The sequence below is a fragment of the Papaver somniferum genome, chromosome 8 (assembly GCF_003573695.1).
Source record: "Papaver somniferum cultivar HN1 chromosome 8, ASM357369v1, whole genome shotgun sequence".
NCBI classification, from domain to species: Eukaryota; Viridiplantae; Streptophyta; class Magnoliopsida; order Ranunculales; family Papaveraceae; genus Papaver; species Papaver somniferum.
In genome coordinates, this window is record NC_039365.1 from 103,077,156 (window position 1) to 103,094,948 (window position 17,793).

The 17,793-nt window shown below is 35.2% G+C and overlaps 1 protein-coding gene across 2 annotated transcripts; it reads right to left on the minus strand.

Annotated features, from left to right (window-relative positions):
* Positions 1–242: 242 nt before the first annotated feature.
* LOC113302390 (thylakoid lumenal protein TL20.3, chloroplastic-like) lies at positions 243–4,935 on the minus strand. 2 transcript variants are annotated; one of them, XM_026551294.1, is made up of 7 exons: positions 4,730–4,935; positions 4,435–4,633; positions 4,300–4,329; positions 3,892–3,998; positions 3,095–3,129; positions 2,478–2,606; positions 243–794 (listed from the first exon to the last, which is right to left on the minus strand). In XM_026551294.1, the coding sequence occupies exons 1-7, from the start codon at positions 4,866–4,868 to the stop codon at positions 576–578; spliced, it is 858 nt and encodes a 285-aa protein (XP_026407079.1). In that variant the 5' UTR covers positions 4,869–4,935; the 3' UTR covers positions 243–575. The 2 variants fall into 2 exon arrangements, with proteins under 2 accessions (XP_026407079.1, XP_026407080.1); XM_026551295.1 differs by having other exon boundaries at positions 243–767; positions 4,730–4,922.
* Between the last annotated feature and the right edge of the window lie 12,858 nt (positions 4,936–17,793).

Genomic DNA, 17,793 nt, shown 5'->3' on the forward strand with positions numbered 1-17,793 from the left:
AAATTTGATTGCTTTTCTTTGTTTTCACTACTTTCCACTCCTTTGTTCTTTTTCAATATAAACTCAAATAGAGATTATCCCTTAATTGCATCTAAAAGTATATTTAATAGCTTGATTCAAATTGATGAATCAAGTATCCCACCTGAAGCCTTGTTTTAACTGCAACCTGGAGAAATATTAAACTTTCAGCAACAAAAAAGTAGAGATATTATTATATGTTCGAAAGATTATCATCTCAAATAGGAGAAACAAAAAGAACTTGTTGATAAAGTTCCACTTTAAAGGCTTGTTTTGTATTGTAAACTATATTTCTGCTCTGCCTTTATATAATACATTCCCAATTTCCCACTATGTAAAGCAATGAAACTGACATCTTTGTTTTATTTCTACCAACTTGTTTTCATTGTAGAAACGTGATTTTAAGGACATTTTAGTCGGTAAACAAATTTGTAGAAAATTCAGAATGCCTATTAATCTTCCTGTTTCAAATGCCTTTGAAGCTAATTTGTACAAATTTGCAGGTAATTTAATATAAGATGTAGGAGGAGGACCTTGGGTGAAAGATATATCTGTAACTATTTCATATCGCAGAGACCAGAAGCAGGATCACAAAATCCATCACGGTCAAGCAGTTGTTGTGGTGGAGCACTTAACAGAGGCGAAGATGGGCTCCCGTAGGCGTTTCTTCGGATGTTTCCACAACCTAGACTTGCTCTTGTGCTCACTCCTGTTACTGGATTTGTCCCACTTGCATATTTACATAATGCCTGGACACATAATGAAGGCAATGACATCCGAGCCACAATTAAACAAAAGCAGATCCAAACAAAAAGTTCCGGTAAGGAAAAAGAAAGGAAGTGCGGAACTACAAAAACTCATTTGTCGGTTCCAGATTTACGAATATTCAGATAAGTTGTTAGATGCTACAGAACCTTGTGAGTCCTTTTGAATCTTATCACAATGAAGTAGCTGAACTACTACACCAACTAATTTCAGTTTCTAACGGTAATTGTATTATCCATACAAGAAACCAACCAGAAGAATTTGCAACCAAAGCCAAGTTAGGATGCTCTAGATACAACAATATCCTAGTTATAATACTCCATACAAGCATTCAAATCCTAAACACTCATCTAAGAGGAACTCCGGGCAGACAGATTCACAAGTACAATTGACTCAAGATTGGGCATGAAAGACAACTATAAAATGCGAGAATAAGCAAAGAGGACCTTACAGTTTTTGTTTCTCCAATTTAATGTAATCGGGTCTTTAACATAAAATTTGTTTCGACGTGACTTTATGCCAACGCTGAGAGGTATTATCAAATCCAGGAAATCCAATAATCAGAGCCACTTGTCCTGTTCTCTTCCGTCCTAAGGTTGATTTTATGGGATTTTTTATTAGAATCATATCATATCCATAAAAAAAAAGGACACCACATTTTGTTGGGGTTTTCTAGTTCAGACAGGCAGCACATCTCACACTTCAGTGGATAGGTGCACAATATGGTGTTAGAATTGTGCAAAAGATTTGAAGGAACAAACTATAGCAGAAAAATATACTACATGGACTAGAAAACGGCATACCAAGGTTGAAGCAACAGACTCAAACAATAGACAGTGAGAGGATGGGACGGGATATATATATTCAAGGTTTTGGGGGCCTCTCGATGTCTATGTGAGACAATTTCCAACAGGTCCCCTAACACGAGGCTTTGTCTTGAGCCTTAGCCGTGGATCTCTGAATTTTAGGCTCATCTCTCGAGGGATATGGAAGTATGTGGAACTGGAAATGCCAGATAGTAATTTTAACACAGGGTTTATATGAATTAGGTTTTTTATTTATCAGACTTGTTTTAAGTTTTTCAAGGTTACGATGTAACACAGCATAAACTTTAGGAGAGCTCTTAGGCTTCTTCAACTAGCACAGGACAAATGTCATAATCTCCTCTGCATAATCTCTTTTTATGGGAATTTTAACGTACATTTTGGACACAAAAAGTAACTGATAGACTAGATAATCTCCCAAATGTTCAATTAACTTGAAATTTATGTACCAATTACCAAGTCTACATATCCCTAAGTATTTTAATTATCCAGAACTATATATTTACAAATGTATAATTATCTAGACTTTGTTCTAAAAGTTGTATTTCACTCTAGATTTGCCCATCATGTGACCTAAATTTTCTATCCTTCAACATCCATTTGAGTTGAGAAAAGCCTTAGGGTGCCATGGAAGACACACTTTCATCAACGTAACATATAAGTGCACAGCCATCTACATTTTGCCATTTTTAAATGACTGACACCTTGTACGACAGATGTACCAGCATCATTGTTAAATGATGTTATATAGTAAATTTAAAAGAATAAGAAGCTGGTAAGTTGGAGAAGCAGTAAAATAGTTATGGCATCGGTACCCCAAGCTATCAATTACCTGGAACATAAAACAATAATTTTGTTTCAAAGAATTACCTGCTTCTGGGGAAGGTCCAAAACAGCATCGCTGAAGTCTGCACCTTCAATGACAGCACCAGCAAGATCACTGCGAGTGAGGACTGATCTACAAAGCACGGCATTCGTAAGATTAGCTTCATTAAGAACCTGAAAAGAAATATGCATCACTTTTAATGCTGACAATATGAGAGCCTGAATAAACAAAAAGTTAAAATTTAATGGTTCTCACTACAGGACCATTTATGTTTTTAAAATTAACTTTCCTACGTAGCTGTATATACTTAATATACAAAAAACTAACATTCCAACAGACGTTCTCCACAGCCATAACTGAAAATTTACTTTAACTGGTTTTATGTTTGCCCTAATGGTAGACTTATCAAACATTCTTAGAAACTTCTAATTTCTAGATTCTCACTTGAACAAACTGTGAATTTGAATCAAAATAGTACCCGTGATGGTATCTTAGATTTTGGAATTGTGACATCATTATAGTACCATAATATAACCTAAGATTCAGGAGTTCAGACATCATAATACTACCATGATGCTAATAACATTATAAATTTCCAACAAATATCTTTTGAACTGATTTATGTATAAAGGTTGGAGACCAATAGTAGGATAATCTTTACCATGCGATCCATCAGTGTGTCGCTCAAATCCGCACCTAGTGGAGGAAACCAGAATTACACACTTTAAGGACTTGGTCAAAAGGAAAATACAACAAGGAGAGATTGAAAAATAGTAAATGCAGTTAGATCTCTGTTTCTTGGAGGCAATAGACCTGAAAAAGAATGTGAAATGGCAAAGTCATATGCTACAGGCTAACCAGTAATTCGACTATCCCTACTACAAAATAGACCTCATTGCCTTTTCACTTCTGATACCAAGTAAAGAGTTTCTTTTAACTTGGAAAAAAGAAAGGTATTTGCGCTGCAAATTCTAATATACTAATATGAGCCATCGTAGCAATTGCAAGACCTCAAAAACTCTGTCAGCATGTTACTGGTTGCATTATTGGACCATTGTGTATTCCAAAGATCATTGTGGTTTTGAGACACCTGGATACACCCTTCCAACATAAAACTGGATTTTTCTAATCGGACCAGTTACACCAACAAAAAAGAGAGGATTCAATGTGATTACTTTTCAACATACACAAGCATAACAAAAAAGAGAGGATTCAATGTGATTACTTTTCAACATACACAAGCATATGAAGCTTGATTTTGATGTCAGACGTACAAAGGTAAGCACATGCAGGGTTCTGTAATTTGGGATTAGTAAGCAAAAGTACTGATCAAATTTTATACATTGTATACATAAAGCACTCTTCAGAAAAAAAGGTGGTACATAGAACACTCACATAATCATAAATCTTAAGGAAATTGCTAAATTTAGATTTAAACAGGAAAGTAAAGTGGAAAACCTGAAAAGTTCGCCTTATAAGTGACAGCCTTCTCAAGATATGCGCCATTGAATGTAGAGCCGCTGAAATTAGATTCTCTCATATCTGCAGATGTAAAGTTGGCCCGTCTGCAATTAGAATCACACAAACACTTAATCGGCCAGAGCATACGATGCATAACTAAAACTTACTAAGTTATTATTGTTCATAATAAAGAATTGAGAACAAGCTTATTGCAACATATGATAGACAAGAGCTGGTCACAATCTCAACCTTTGAATTTGAAAGCTAATTTGGGATCATAGTTGTCTACGGTCTACAGTTATATGTTCTCAATTCGGGAAATGCAACATGTTTTAAGCTCAAAACTATAATCGAACATCTAAGCTGATCACAAGTAACCAAATGCACCAAAACCAAAAGAATTACCTGAAATTTTCATTCACGTGCACCGTCTTTCTATAAAATCATGAAAACAGGAAAAGTCACAAACATCAATTTGGAATTAGAATGGTATTATAAAAGGTAAACTTGAATTCAATAAGAATGGATAAATGAACAAACCTAAGATCGGCTGAACCGAATTGAGCAGCGGAACCAATTCCGAATTCCCCTCGAGTATCAGCTTCGAATTTATTAAGATCAGCAAGAGCAGGCATTGTTCCTCCTCCTATACAACTCAAACTAATAACAGCAGTAGCTAATGTCGTTGAAATAAGAACATTCCAATTCTTACATTCTTTAGTACTTTCATTTTCTTTACCTGAAAAAATTTCAGATTTCTGTGTAGAGTTTAGGGTTACATTAACACGAATTTTTGATAATTAAAGAGAAGGAGAGAGAGAAAAGAGGAACTCACCGAAATTGCAGACAATACTGGGTCTCCAGGAGTGGGATTTTGCGTATGGAATTTGAACCCTAGAAAATGAAGAGGAAGAAGAGGAATAAGGGATTTGTAGGGTTTTGATGGAGAGGGGAGAAGCTGAAGAGAGTGCCATTATAGATTGGGGAAGGAAATTTGAGAAGTGAAAAGAAAGCGGATGAGGTTTTGATAATGAGATGTGGAGGGAAGAAAAAGACAAGAAATTAGCGACCAACAACTGTTTCTGAAGTAGGCGATCAACACCCTCCGACTGTTAGATACTCGGTTTAATAGCGCGTTTGGATAACAGAAGCAGAAATCAAAAATAGCTATTTTGATATCCAAACTGATTTTTTTTTGTATTTTTACTTCTAGAAGTTAAAAAATTATTTTTGAATGTGCGTCCAAATGTGCGTATTGTTTCAACTTTGAAGTCACAGTTCTTATCAGATAGAATAATGGAGCCAACTTTAGGGAGGTAAGTGAAGTAACTACACTAGCCGTTGTGTTAGAAATGAGCGGGTAGTTCATTCGCCCTTTAACAGGTAGTGAACGTCTATCATTATTCATGTGACAATCTGTTTTTTACGCATCTGCATCCAATCCGATACATGGCATATTTTGATTTGGCGCTCGCATCCGAACCAATATCCAATGGATGGACAGATTATATGCGGATGATCCGATGGATTTCTTTATAATTAAATCTTTAAATAGATAAACAAAACTAACAAGAATGACTTGAATTTTCCTCTCAAACTCATGTTCTAAAAGTTTGATGGAAGAACATGACAATGAGATAAATTGACTATATAATGGACTATTAAAAATACTGGCTCCATGTTTTATAAAAATCACATAAGTATCCTTAATCTAACGGGTGCAGATGCATAACAGGATCTTAAGAATGCACTTACACCAATCGAAAATCGGTTGGATCTCAAAAATTACATCCGCATCCAGTCTATTAGTGAGTGGTTCGGGTACCCTCCCGCAAATATGTAGTTGGGACGGATCGGATCCGCGAATTTCAGGCCAAATGCTCACCCCTATAGGCAAAGGGAAATCAGTTACCATTCTAGAGTTTTTACAGTAATATATTGGGTCTTTATGGTACTCATTCATTCTATAAGTTTTGAAGAAAAGCCACAATAGCTAGTGCAATAAACTAGCTATTTAGAATATTCCAAATTCCATTTCCATGCGGGTAAGAACTGCCCTTTAGATGGAAGAAAAACTGAAAAACAAAAGTCTCAAAACCTAAGAAATAAAAATGAAAAAGGAGTGAAAATTTTTCCAGCGAGCAATTGAAAATGCGGGGATATAACAAGCACACCCCAACTATTTTGTTCGGCAATCTGTATGGACTAAGCTCCAATATGAATCTGAGAGCACCAAGTTACTGAGTCTCAATCAGAATAAATACTTATCTCTTTCTTAACACAATCAGTAAATTAAACAGATAGAAACCTGTGAACCTGGTTGTTAAGAGAATAACCCGGATGGTACCAACGACCGATGTCTGAGTGTCAATCAAGTCATATCCAACAAATAAGATCAGATTTATCAACTATGATTGTAATACGCACAACCTGTGACATTTCAATTATATAAACAAAATATAATGCAGAAAAGAAATAATACAGACGCCGGAAATTTTGTTAACGAGAAAACTGCAAATGCAGAAAAACCATGGGACCTAGTCCAGATTTGAACACCACACTATATTAAGCCGCTACAGACTCTAACCTACTACAAGTTAACTTCGGACTGGAATGTAGTTGATCCCTAACCAAGTCTCACACTGATTAAGGTACATTCGCGTTCCTTACGCCTCTTAAATACCAGCAGGACTCTGTGCACTTGATTCCCTTAGCTGATCTCACCACAACTAAGAGTTGCTACGACTCAAAGTCAAAGACTTATAAGTAAATCTGTCTCCCACAGATAAGTCTATTCTGGTTGTTGTTTTTTTCTTAAGATAAAGATCAAGGTGTACATGGAACTCAACTAATAATCCAGTCTTATACTCCTGAAGAGCATCCTAGAAATATTAGTCACCTCACAATAACCTAACTGATTAACATAAGAAGTTATTGCGGAATCACAAGAGTCTGAGACGAAGAACTCTTGTGATTACTTTTTATATCTTACCTATCAGATATAAATCTCGAGAAAATCTTAGAGAAGATTAAACTCAACATGATAGAAAAAGAAATATCAGAATACAAAACTATAGAGAAAATAGTTGGATCTGGCTTCACGAATCCCAAATGAAGTCTTCAAGTCGTTAACCTAATAAAGGTTTAGGAAGACCCTAGGTTAATGGAGAATTGACTCTAGTTTGCAACTAGGACAACGAGAGAGTCGAGATTAGGTTTCCCAGATGCTAGAGTTCTCCTTATATAGTCTTTCAAATCAGGGTTGCTTACAATCAAAGCTAACAAAACAATTGATATTCACTATTAGATGAACTCCTGATGTAAGATTCAAGCTAAGTCTGCTTAGAAAATAAGTAATTAATCTCCGCCATCAGATGGTATTAGCCTGATGCACACAAATGAAATATACCGAAACGTGTATAACCAGTTAGCTCAATAACAGTTAACCAAAGTTAGCTATATGAATACTTTGATTTTAGTCATATTCATCTTACACTTCTAGATAAAATATTATGATCAATCAATCATAATAGATAATCAAATGAATCTAAATGTGCTTTAAGAGAGTTGTTCGAATGTTCACTATCTCATAGAAATATCCATGAACAATTTGAAACACATTCAGTTTAGTTTGTAGTTGTACAAAGTACTTATACAAGAACCAGTTCATGAACATAATGCCACGGTTTGCAAAACAAGTTTGCATACCTTATTTCATTAAAGTTCTAGGGACTTTAGTTTGTAAACTAAGTTCGCAAACGAACCTAAGTTCATGAGTATGAATTGTCATACTTACTGACTTTAGAACCTGACCGCTGTGTTCGCAAACTGAGTACGCGAACCACAATTCCGGACCTAACCTAGCCTAGTCGTTCGAAAACATTGTTCGCAAACCATAGTTCCGGACTTTTGACAGTTAAACCCGTTCGCAAACAAGAGTTCCAGACCTGAACTAGTACTTCACAGTTCGCATACAAGGTACGCATACTGTGTTATACCCAGACATTGATAGTAGTTCTTGTTAGAGCACTGCTCGGTCGAACTCGCAAGCGTTGCTATCTCAAGCTTGTTTTTCAATGTTAGTGATCAAAACTATAAGTCTTGATTTCTATTCTACTTATAGTAATGTCTCGAACTAGGATAGATTGTGTAGTTGAGTATTAGACTTCACGGCGTTCATCAATTGAAGACGAAGAACTACTAAGGAGATCTTGTGAAACTTCATCAACAAAAGGTATGTGGACACTAAAACTCATATATCACTTGGAAAGTCTATTTATACTCTATCTCCTATATTGATACAAAAGTCGTATTACTATATAGTTGTCGATTATACACATTTGAGATTTCGAGCTGATTTTAACTCGCTTACATATTTCTCGGAATATGTGTTGGTAAGCTTTCGCTTCAACCAAGTTCATGTTATATTCTTGACGAAAGTCAAAATATGATCATGTGAAAATCGCCGATTAACATATTACATGGTTTGTGTGATACAATCATCTGGTGCATACTTGGAATGTTTCGTTTTGATTATATCAATAACTTGAAAATTGCTTTGATGTTAATAGTGTGTGAAAACGGCTATTGTTATCCTCTAAGAAAGTTTCAATGTTTGAAATAAGAGTTTAGAATACTTAACCATCATTGGATTATAAAAATAGTGCGCATTATTGCATGTATGTGATTCATGACCGGAACTAAAGTATGCATACCCGTATACGTACTTGTAGTTGTGAAATTCCTTGTACCAAGTACACATATCGGTACGCATACTTGCATAAGGTATAGGTCCGTGAATTTTTGTTGGGTTTTGGAAATGTACTAAGTATGCCTACTTGTTTGCATACTGAAAAGGCGAGGATACCCAAATATACCTCAAGTTAAAACTTTTTCTACCTATAAGTCCTTTCTCCGAAAGTGAATGTCTATAGACTGATTCGAGACAATACAACTAATCGGTTCACACTTTGTGTGATCGTCTATGGGTACGAGATCGAGACAATACAACAACGAAGTATGTTACTTGATAAAAAGGTTCGGACTTAACCAAACACATTAGGATTAACTTATCAAGTAAATAGGAATTAACGTTTGTGTAATTTACTTTAATTATAATAAAACAATTATAATGCGGAAATATAAAGTAAATGACACAGCAAGATTTTGTTAACGAGGAAACCGCAAATGCAGAAAAACCCCAGGACCTTATCTAGAATTGAATACTCTCAGGATTAAGCCGCTACACAAAATTACACCTACTTCGTATAGTTGAGACCAAGCAACTAAACCTATAGTTCACTTAGTTCCGTTTGTATTCCCACGCCTCCAATTTATAAATAAGTGACGTACTTGGAACAATTCCTTTGGTTCGTATTCCAAACAGTAAAGGAACAACAAATCTGTTTGGTATCAACTCTATTCAACCAAATGATATGAGTCGGACAAAGTCTCTTCTGTTTATCTTAACATAAACTCATTCGTCAGGTCCTTATATCTATCTTATGTTCAATTACCGGAGTAATCGTTTAAGATTAAGCCAACAACACCATTAATCCAAAGAATTGTGTTAATGCCGATCTACTCAATTAATCAATCCAATCTATCACAAGGATAAACCGATTATTAATTGGATCCTCTTTTACCGAAACAAGTATTGTGCACACCAAAGATTATGAACCCACATATCAGAAATCTTCAATATCTTCTTCGTCTTCAAATCTTCATAGATATTCAATAATAACCTGCACACAATCACTTGAATCTCTTGTGATCAATTACGCACAGAACGGAGTCTGTTAACAATGGATTATCACAAGATCGTCTTTAGAACTAACAACAGTCTAAAGATCCATGTAGAAACTCTAAGCTAGTTTGAGTGAATCTTATATCAGAAGAGAAGATTCTCAAGCATAAACAAAGTAGGTGCAATCAAAGTCCAACCACCATTAGTCAATCAAATCAATGAAAACAAAAGATAAACCACAATTATCTAGTTTCCCACCAACGGTACACGCTAGAGCTTCTCAATCCCAAAGAAGACTTTAAACTGAGCGGTTGTAAGAGATTCTACCTAATTAGGTTACTCTCCTCTCCGAATAGGCGGCTACACCAGTAACAACACAACAAAGAGGAAGCTTGTTTTTACGAAGGATTGGTTTGCTAGAAAGGAAAACTTCAAGTATTTATAGACAAGGAAGTTTGGACACCAAGGAATTTCCAAAACCGAAAATATTCTCAAGATATTCATTAAAGCACAAATTCGGTTTCCATAATTCCTGGAAATGCTCTGTCCAAAAACAATGATCGAAATCTCTCATAAAATCTCTAATTAGTAAATGCACATTACTAATTCTTATTTTCCCAAAAATGAAGTTAATTACCTTAATTAAAAGATTCTTAACTTATTTATGTTTCGATCCTGGGATTCTCTTCCCTTAGCTATTAAGGAATAACTTTGAACAATTAAAGAAATAAACATTCAGCATGTATTCAAAGTACGTCGACATCCTTACTTTGTAAGTTCTCTTTCACACTTACAACCTTGAAACCGATTTTCCACACTTCCAAACAAGTTTACAATTGGTCCATCTGACTTTCGAGAACTATGCGATTGATCAAATAACATTCAATCACAATCATGGGTTTAACGGTTCTACTAAAACAAGTTTTGGTTCTACCTTCCATGTGAGTACTATGCATAGTCACGCTAGCTTTCCAAAATTCGGTTGACTAGGTACTAGGATTGGTTCCCCACATATATATGGTATCTAACTTATATGTGTTGCACATGTCCATAGGATCGGTTCCCCTTTTCCTAAAAACGTGTTGCACATGTTCATAGGATCGGTTCCCCTTTCTGCTATAAACTTTGTTTCACCTCATACAAGGATCGGTTACCCTTTGTGATGTACTGCACCTCTTACTAGGATCAGTTTCCCTTTCCCATATTTGGTCAGACATAAAATCACAAACCCGATCATACCATCTCAGGTGATTACTTAAGATTGGTTTCACTAATAAAAGTCATACCAATACATAAGTCGGGTCTTTGTGAATAGTTCTACCAAGAACACAAACAAGTCGTGAACGGTTATACTCAATCACACATATTGGTTGTTCATAAGATATGCAATGAATAAAAAAACCAATAACGCCTGGCGATTTCCTTTTCGATTCACAAACAAGTTTATGAACTTACTTCCTTAGAACACATGTAAAACATTGTTTCCTAGGATGAAATCCTCACCTCATACCCATACATAATCACAATAGTATTCAAATTATTATGGCAATGTCTTATCTACAAAGTTTAATGGTTAAGCAATAAACCTCGTATTGTATTCCTCAATACTATGTTTATCTAGAGTTCAAATATGCTTGGCAATTATGTTTTCAATATGCACGACTTGAAAGATACGTTAGGGAATGAAACAGTTCAAGTCAAATATCACTAACCTCAAGTGGAAGGATATTGTAGTCATTGTAGCTCCTTGCTTCTGCACATCTTCAAGTCTTCGCAATACTTGTAATGTCTCATTATCCTAATACTTTCAAGCTAACCTGTACGAAGTTTACTCTAGTACATAATCAAGCGACTCTTAACATGAGTTTTGATTCACTAAAATATGACAACCAAACTTGACATACCAAAGCTTGGTGGGTTCAACCGAGCAATGCTCTAACACATACTGGTGAACCCAAACTCAGACCGACTACTTAAGTATGCGTACCCATTTGCATACTTGAGTGGTTAAAGTTCTAAAATCTGTTGGATATGAACTAATACTTTATATATTAAGGAATGCATTCTTTTCAAATTATGGCTATAATGTTCATGAATCGGTTCAAGTGAATCAAACCGATTTTTCTTCAATTGTGTTCTTGTACACTTCTATGAGAATATAAAAATTGAACAACTCTTTAACTAGTTTCTTTTGAGTCATTTGAACTAGTTATGGTTAAGATGAATAAGGTTGATATGAGAGTGTTCATATAGCTAACCTCGGTTAACTACGGTTGAGCCAACATGGTGTACACGTTTAGGTACGGTTACTAAACCTGAATGAGAGTACATTTCATTTGTGTATAACAAGCTAAGTTCGATCTAACGGTCGAAAGATATTAGATTGAATCTAATTAGGTTTTCATTTAATGGTGAATATTGAATGCTTTGTTACCAAGGTAACTTAGATTGCAAACCCTGATTTGAAAACTATATAAAGGAGAACTGTGGCAACTGGGAAAGCTAATGCCTATACCTCCTGTGTGATACTAGTTGTATAATCTAGAGTCGATTCTATTTTAACCTTAAGTGTTTCACGAAACACTATAGGTTAACGACTTACAGAAATTGGGATTGTGAAGCGAGACCCAACTATTTTATCTGTAGTTGTGTGATCTGATCTTGCTGTTTCTATCGTATTTGAGTACTATCTTCTCTAAGATTGGCTCCAGATTTAATCTCCGATAGGCAAGATAAAAAGTGGTCACAAACATCTTCGTCTCATCGTTTGTGATTCCACAATATCTTGTTTCGCTACCGTACGATTAATATTATTGTGAGGTAATTGATATTTCTAGGCTGTTCTTCGGGAATATAAGTCCGGTATATCAATTGGTTCCTGTTCACCTTGATTTATCAAAAGTCGGAACAAAACTCGTAGGTATTTCTGTGGGAGACATATTTATCTATTCCTATAGACTTTTCTGTGTGAGACAGATTTTTTTATCAAGTCTTCGACTTTGGGTCGTAGAAACTCTTGGTTGTGGGTGAGATTAGCTAAGGGAACCAAGTGTGTAGTATCCTGCTGGGATCAGAGACGTAAGGAGCGCAATTGTACCTTGAATCAGTATGAAATTGATTTGGATTCAACTACAGTCCAGTCCGAAGTTCATTGGTAGTAGGCTATTGTCTGTCGCGGCTTAATACAATGTGGTGTTCAAATCTGGACTAGGTCCCGGGGTTTTTCTGCATTTGCGGTTTCCTCGTTAACAAAATTTTGGTGTCTGTGTTATTTCTTTTCCGCATTATATTTTGTTATATAATTGAAATATCACAGGTTGTGCGTTGAATCGATCAATTGGTAAATCCAACCTTTGGTTGTTGATTGAAATTGATTGATCCTTGAACATTGGTCTTTGGTACCGTTCAAGTTATTTCTTTTATATTTAATCGGGCTCGCAAATTCCTATTTGCTGATTGCAGATTGAATTGAGAGATAGAGATATAAAACTCTTTGATATACTTTTCTCTAGATTGAGTCCAACTGTCTAGTTTATTCTCTTAAAAGTATATTGGAGTTTGTTTATTCAGATTTCCAAATGAAATATTGGGTGTGGTTGTTATACCCCCGCTTTTTCAATTGGTATCAGAGCAGGCAAACACATTAAAGACCTTATAAGTGTGTTTTTGTACCGATCTGAATATGGATAGAAGTACTATCTCCATAAACGTACCACCAGTCTTCGATGGCTCAAATTACTTATGGTGGAAAATTGCTATGTGTGCCTTTCTTCAAGCGCGTGATTTTCAATCATGGGTTTATGTAATTAATTGCTATAATCCTCTGGTTGTTGCAGAAGGCTATGCAACTGTTCCAAAGGATATTGGTGCATACGAACCTGCCGAGATTCTCCCTGCAAAGCAAAATTATGACGGGTTAAATGCTATCATTCATGCCATTACCCCATACTACGTGCACTCGTTCTAAAGATGCTTGGGATATGTTAGAAACCGTATTTGAAAGGAATATCTGTGAAAAGGAAGCTTGGATGCAAAACCTAAATTCTGATTGGGAAAACCTTCGTATGGAGGATGAAGATTCATTTGAAATTGTTAACGTGTCTTTTGCATTGGGTAAGAATATTCCTGAAAAGGACATTGTGATGAAAATTCTCAGATCTCTGGCGTCCAGATACGACTCTAAGAAGCATGTCATCGTTGAAGGTAATAACCTCGCAACTCTTTCCATAAACACTCTGGTTGGTAAGTTAAAGATCTTTTATCATGAGCATACATCCAAATCCGGAAAAGATGTAGCTTTCAAAGCACAAAAGAACACTAAATTACTTGACAAAAGTAAAAGTGTTTGCATCTCTGAAGATGATCTTTCTGGGGCTGATTCATCAGATGAAGATCTTGATAAGTCAGTCTCCTTGATCACAAAACAGTTTAGGGATCTTCTTTTGAAGAGAAGTAAACGGCTCTCCAGAGATAAACCCATGTCATCAGTTAAACCTCATAATCGTGGTCCTCCTAAAAACATGGATAATGGTAAAACTGATGACAAGGATATGCCTCAGTGCTTTAAGTGTAAAGGTTTTGGAAATTTTGCAAATAAGTGTCCAAATTGTAAAAAATACACTGGGAACAAAGGTCTAGCTGCAACTCTTGATGGAATGTCTGACAACTGTGATTCTAATGAAGACGAAAAATCAAGTGTTGCACTTCTTTATGAAAATATTGATTTTGATAATTGTAGCAATACATACATCAATCTTGATATTCTTTTAGAAGAAATCCCAACCGGTCTGAAGGAAAAAATGGATCTATCTATTTCTACTAGAAACTCTTTTTCTGATTTTTCAGGTTCCAATATGTGTCTAGCCGCATACACATCTCGGGCGTCTGAATTATCCTCCAGGTTGACATGCTCTTATTGTTCTCTCAAAGGTCATGAACTTTCAAAGTGTTTCAGGTACAAACACAAAATGAGATATGTCAACAAACTTCAACGAAGAGCAAATCAATTAGCAAACAAGCTCAAACTTGTTCAAAAATCATCAGAGGTATGTAAACACATCTCTTCTTCAAAAAAGTTAGTTTCCAAAGAAAATACTAGATCATTAGAGAGAAATTCATGGTTTAAACACTATGAGAAACATGGCTCTATGAATTCCTTTCGAAAAGGATATGGTGGACAGATTATTGTTCATCCCAGCACAACTTAAATTGTGTTGGTTAGTGCATCTTGTCTCATGTGCCTGATCAAAAGAGTCAAGATTATGCACACCTCAGGCTTTAGGAAAAGAAAATTCTTTTAGATTTTTTTTTCTTTTTTTATTATTTTTGCTCTGCTGAGCATTATAAGTCTGTACTTCGTGCTTCTTTTCATATCTAATTGATATTGGAAAGGACTTCCCTGTTTATTCAATAAAAGAGGGTTATTCTCGATAATTCTACACTCTTTAGGGTTGAGAGTTGTGCGTGCATGAACTTATGTGTTTAAAAGTTCTGTAACCCTACATTCCTTTTTTCCTTCACTTGAAACTCTTTTTATCATAAGATTGTTTGTTGAGATTATCTTGTGATTTCCTCTCACAATTCCGCTCATATGGATACTCCAAGCATTATGTCATCTGATGAAAAAGATGTTAATATGATTTTTAAGCCATCAATCATGAAGGAAAAAGATAAATTTCTGTTACTTCCAACTTTGAAAAGAAAAAGAAGGAATGTGAGGAAGCCAAGAGTCGTTCCTTCAAATTCTCAAAAGTTTTCTAGTGTTCTTGAAGAGTTGAAGGAAACAAGGAAGGAGATTCAGGAAATAAAGGCTATTGCTTTGAGAACTCTTGAAATTCATAAGGCCCTGGTTCGGCATCAGTTCAAAAGGTTTGTTGGGACTGACTCCTTTCTTCATGAACCTTATGTTCCCATGGCTGTTGAAAACAAGGAGTTCGGGGACGATAAAGAATTTTTCAAAGGCCTCAATGTCTAGGAAACTTCTTATGAGAATTTATTCTTCTGTTTTTAAGAAGGATAACTAGGGTTCGGCATAGCCATTATTGTGAGTACACATAGCTATTGCAAACGTTTTCATCTTGCAATGTTTTTAGATTTATTTGCTTAAATTCTAAAGTTTATTTGGAAGATGATTTTTGCAGTATTAATCTTTATGGTTTCACATATTGCAAATTGTTATAGGATATGTTGTTTACGTCTGTGAACCTTGGTTGTCCCATACTTGTTCAAAAGTTAGCTCTATTATATGTCGGTATAAAAGTATTGATAAAAGATAGAATGAACTTTTGACTACAAAAGTTAAGACTTTTATGTCAGTATGCAAATATTGATGGAAGAAAGGATGAACTTTTGCTTACAAATATTAAGTCTATTGTATGTCATTGTGCAAATAGTGATGAAAAATAGAATGAAACTTTGATTATTCCGCAGTATTGGTCTTTCCCTGATCCACATCTTTGTGTACATACTGTGTTGCTCCGTAAGTTCTCTTATGTTGAGCATGACCAATTGAATTGATCATTTTTCTTGTGGTTAATTCAATTGATATTTTTGGATACAAATTCATATTCTTATGTGATTTGTCCTTCTTTTCTTGTAAAAGCAAGGTCACTCTTGTTGTTCTTTCGGGAATGACATTTTATGGGGAAGAGTTCTTAATTGAACTTGTGCTTAATTGCCAAATCTTTGTGGGAAGTGCGGCTGTGGAATATTGTAGGAGTTATCTTGTATCTGTATAAACTCCTTGATGAATACACTAAGTTTCGACTATGTGAAATCATCGAAACAAGTTGGTATGTTGTTCTCTTTTGGTCATGAAGTATCTCTATGAAAATTTCATGAGGATCCCATTAGTTTTCGAACCTTTGCCAATTTATATTGACAAAAAAGGGGAGAATTAATGTGTTCACACTACAAATAAATATGGTTTGCGGATCATTATGTAACGGGGAGTTATTTTCATTGTGAGATGAAGTATTGACTAAGGGGGAGTGATACTTCAACCATAGCATTGTTGTCAAAGTTGTGATACAATTGAACTTTGATGTTGTGTAATGATACTATGACACTGTATAACAATGATTGAGAGCAAATGTTTTCTCATTGTTATAGCTGCGGATCTTCAACAACTATGATGCTAAGTTGAACACATTTGGAATCATTAGAGTACTTGAAAGTGACGAAGATTTCGAGTGATGTTGAAGAACCAAGGAGATCAATCATTTGGATGAGAAGCTACAAAGTTTATTTATTTTGTAATCCATATGTATTGATAGTTTTGTCACTAAAATTGACAAAGGGGGATATTTTTAGAGCAATGCTTGGTCGAACTCGCAAGCGTTGATATCTCAAGCTTGTTTGTCAATGTTAGTGATCAAAACTATAAGTCTTGATTTCTAGTATACTTATAGTAATGTCTCGGACTATGATAGATTGTGTAGTTGAGTATTATACTTCACGGCGTTCATCAATTGAAGACGAAGAACTACTAAGGAGAGCTTGTGGAACTTCATCAACAAAAGCTATGTGGAGACTAAAACTCATCTATCACTTGGAAAGTCTATTTCTACTCTATCTCATATATTGATACAAAATTCGTATTACTATATAGTTGCCGATTATACACATTTGATATTTCGAGCTGAGTTTAACCCGCATACATATTTCTTGGAATATGTGTTGGTAAGCTTTCGCTTCAACCAAGTTCATATTATATTCTTGACGAAATTCAAAAGATGATCATGTGAAAATCGCCAATTAATATCTTACATGGTTTGTGTGATACAATCATTTGGTGTATACTTGGAATGTTTCATTATGATTATTTTAATAACTTAAAAATTGCTTTGATGCTAATAGTGTGTGAAAACGGATATTGTCGTCCTCTAAGAAAGTTTCAATGATTGAAATAAGAGTTTAGAATATTTAACCATCATTGGAATAGTGTGCATTCTTGCATGTATGTGATCCATGATCGGAACTATAGTATGCATACCCGTATACGTACTTGTAGTTGTGAAATTTCGTGTACCAAGTACACATACCGGTACACATACTTGCGTAAGGTATAGGTCCGGGAATTTCTGCTGGGTTTGGGAAGTGTACTAAGTATGTGTACCCGTTTGCATACTTGAGTGGTTAAAGTTCTAAAATCG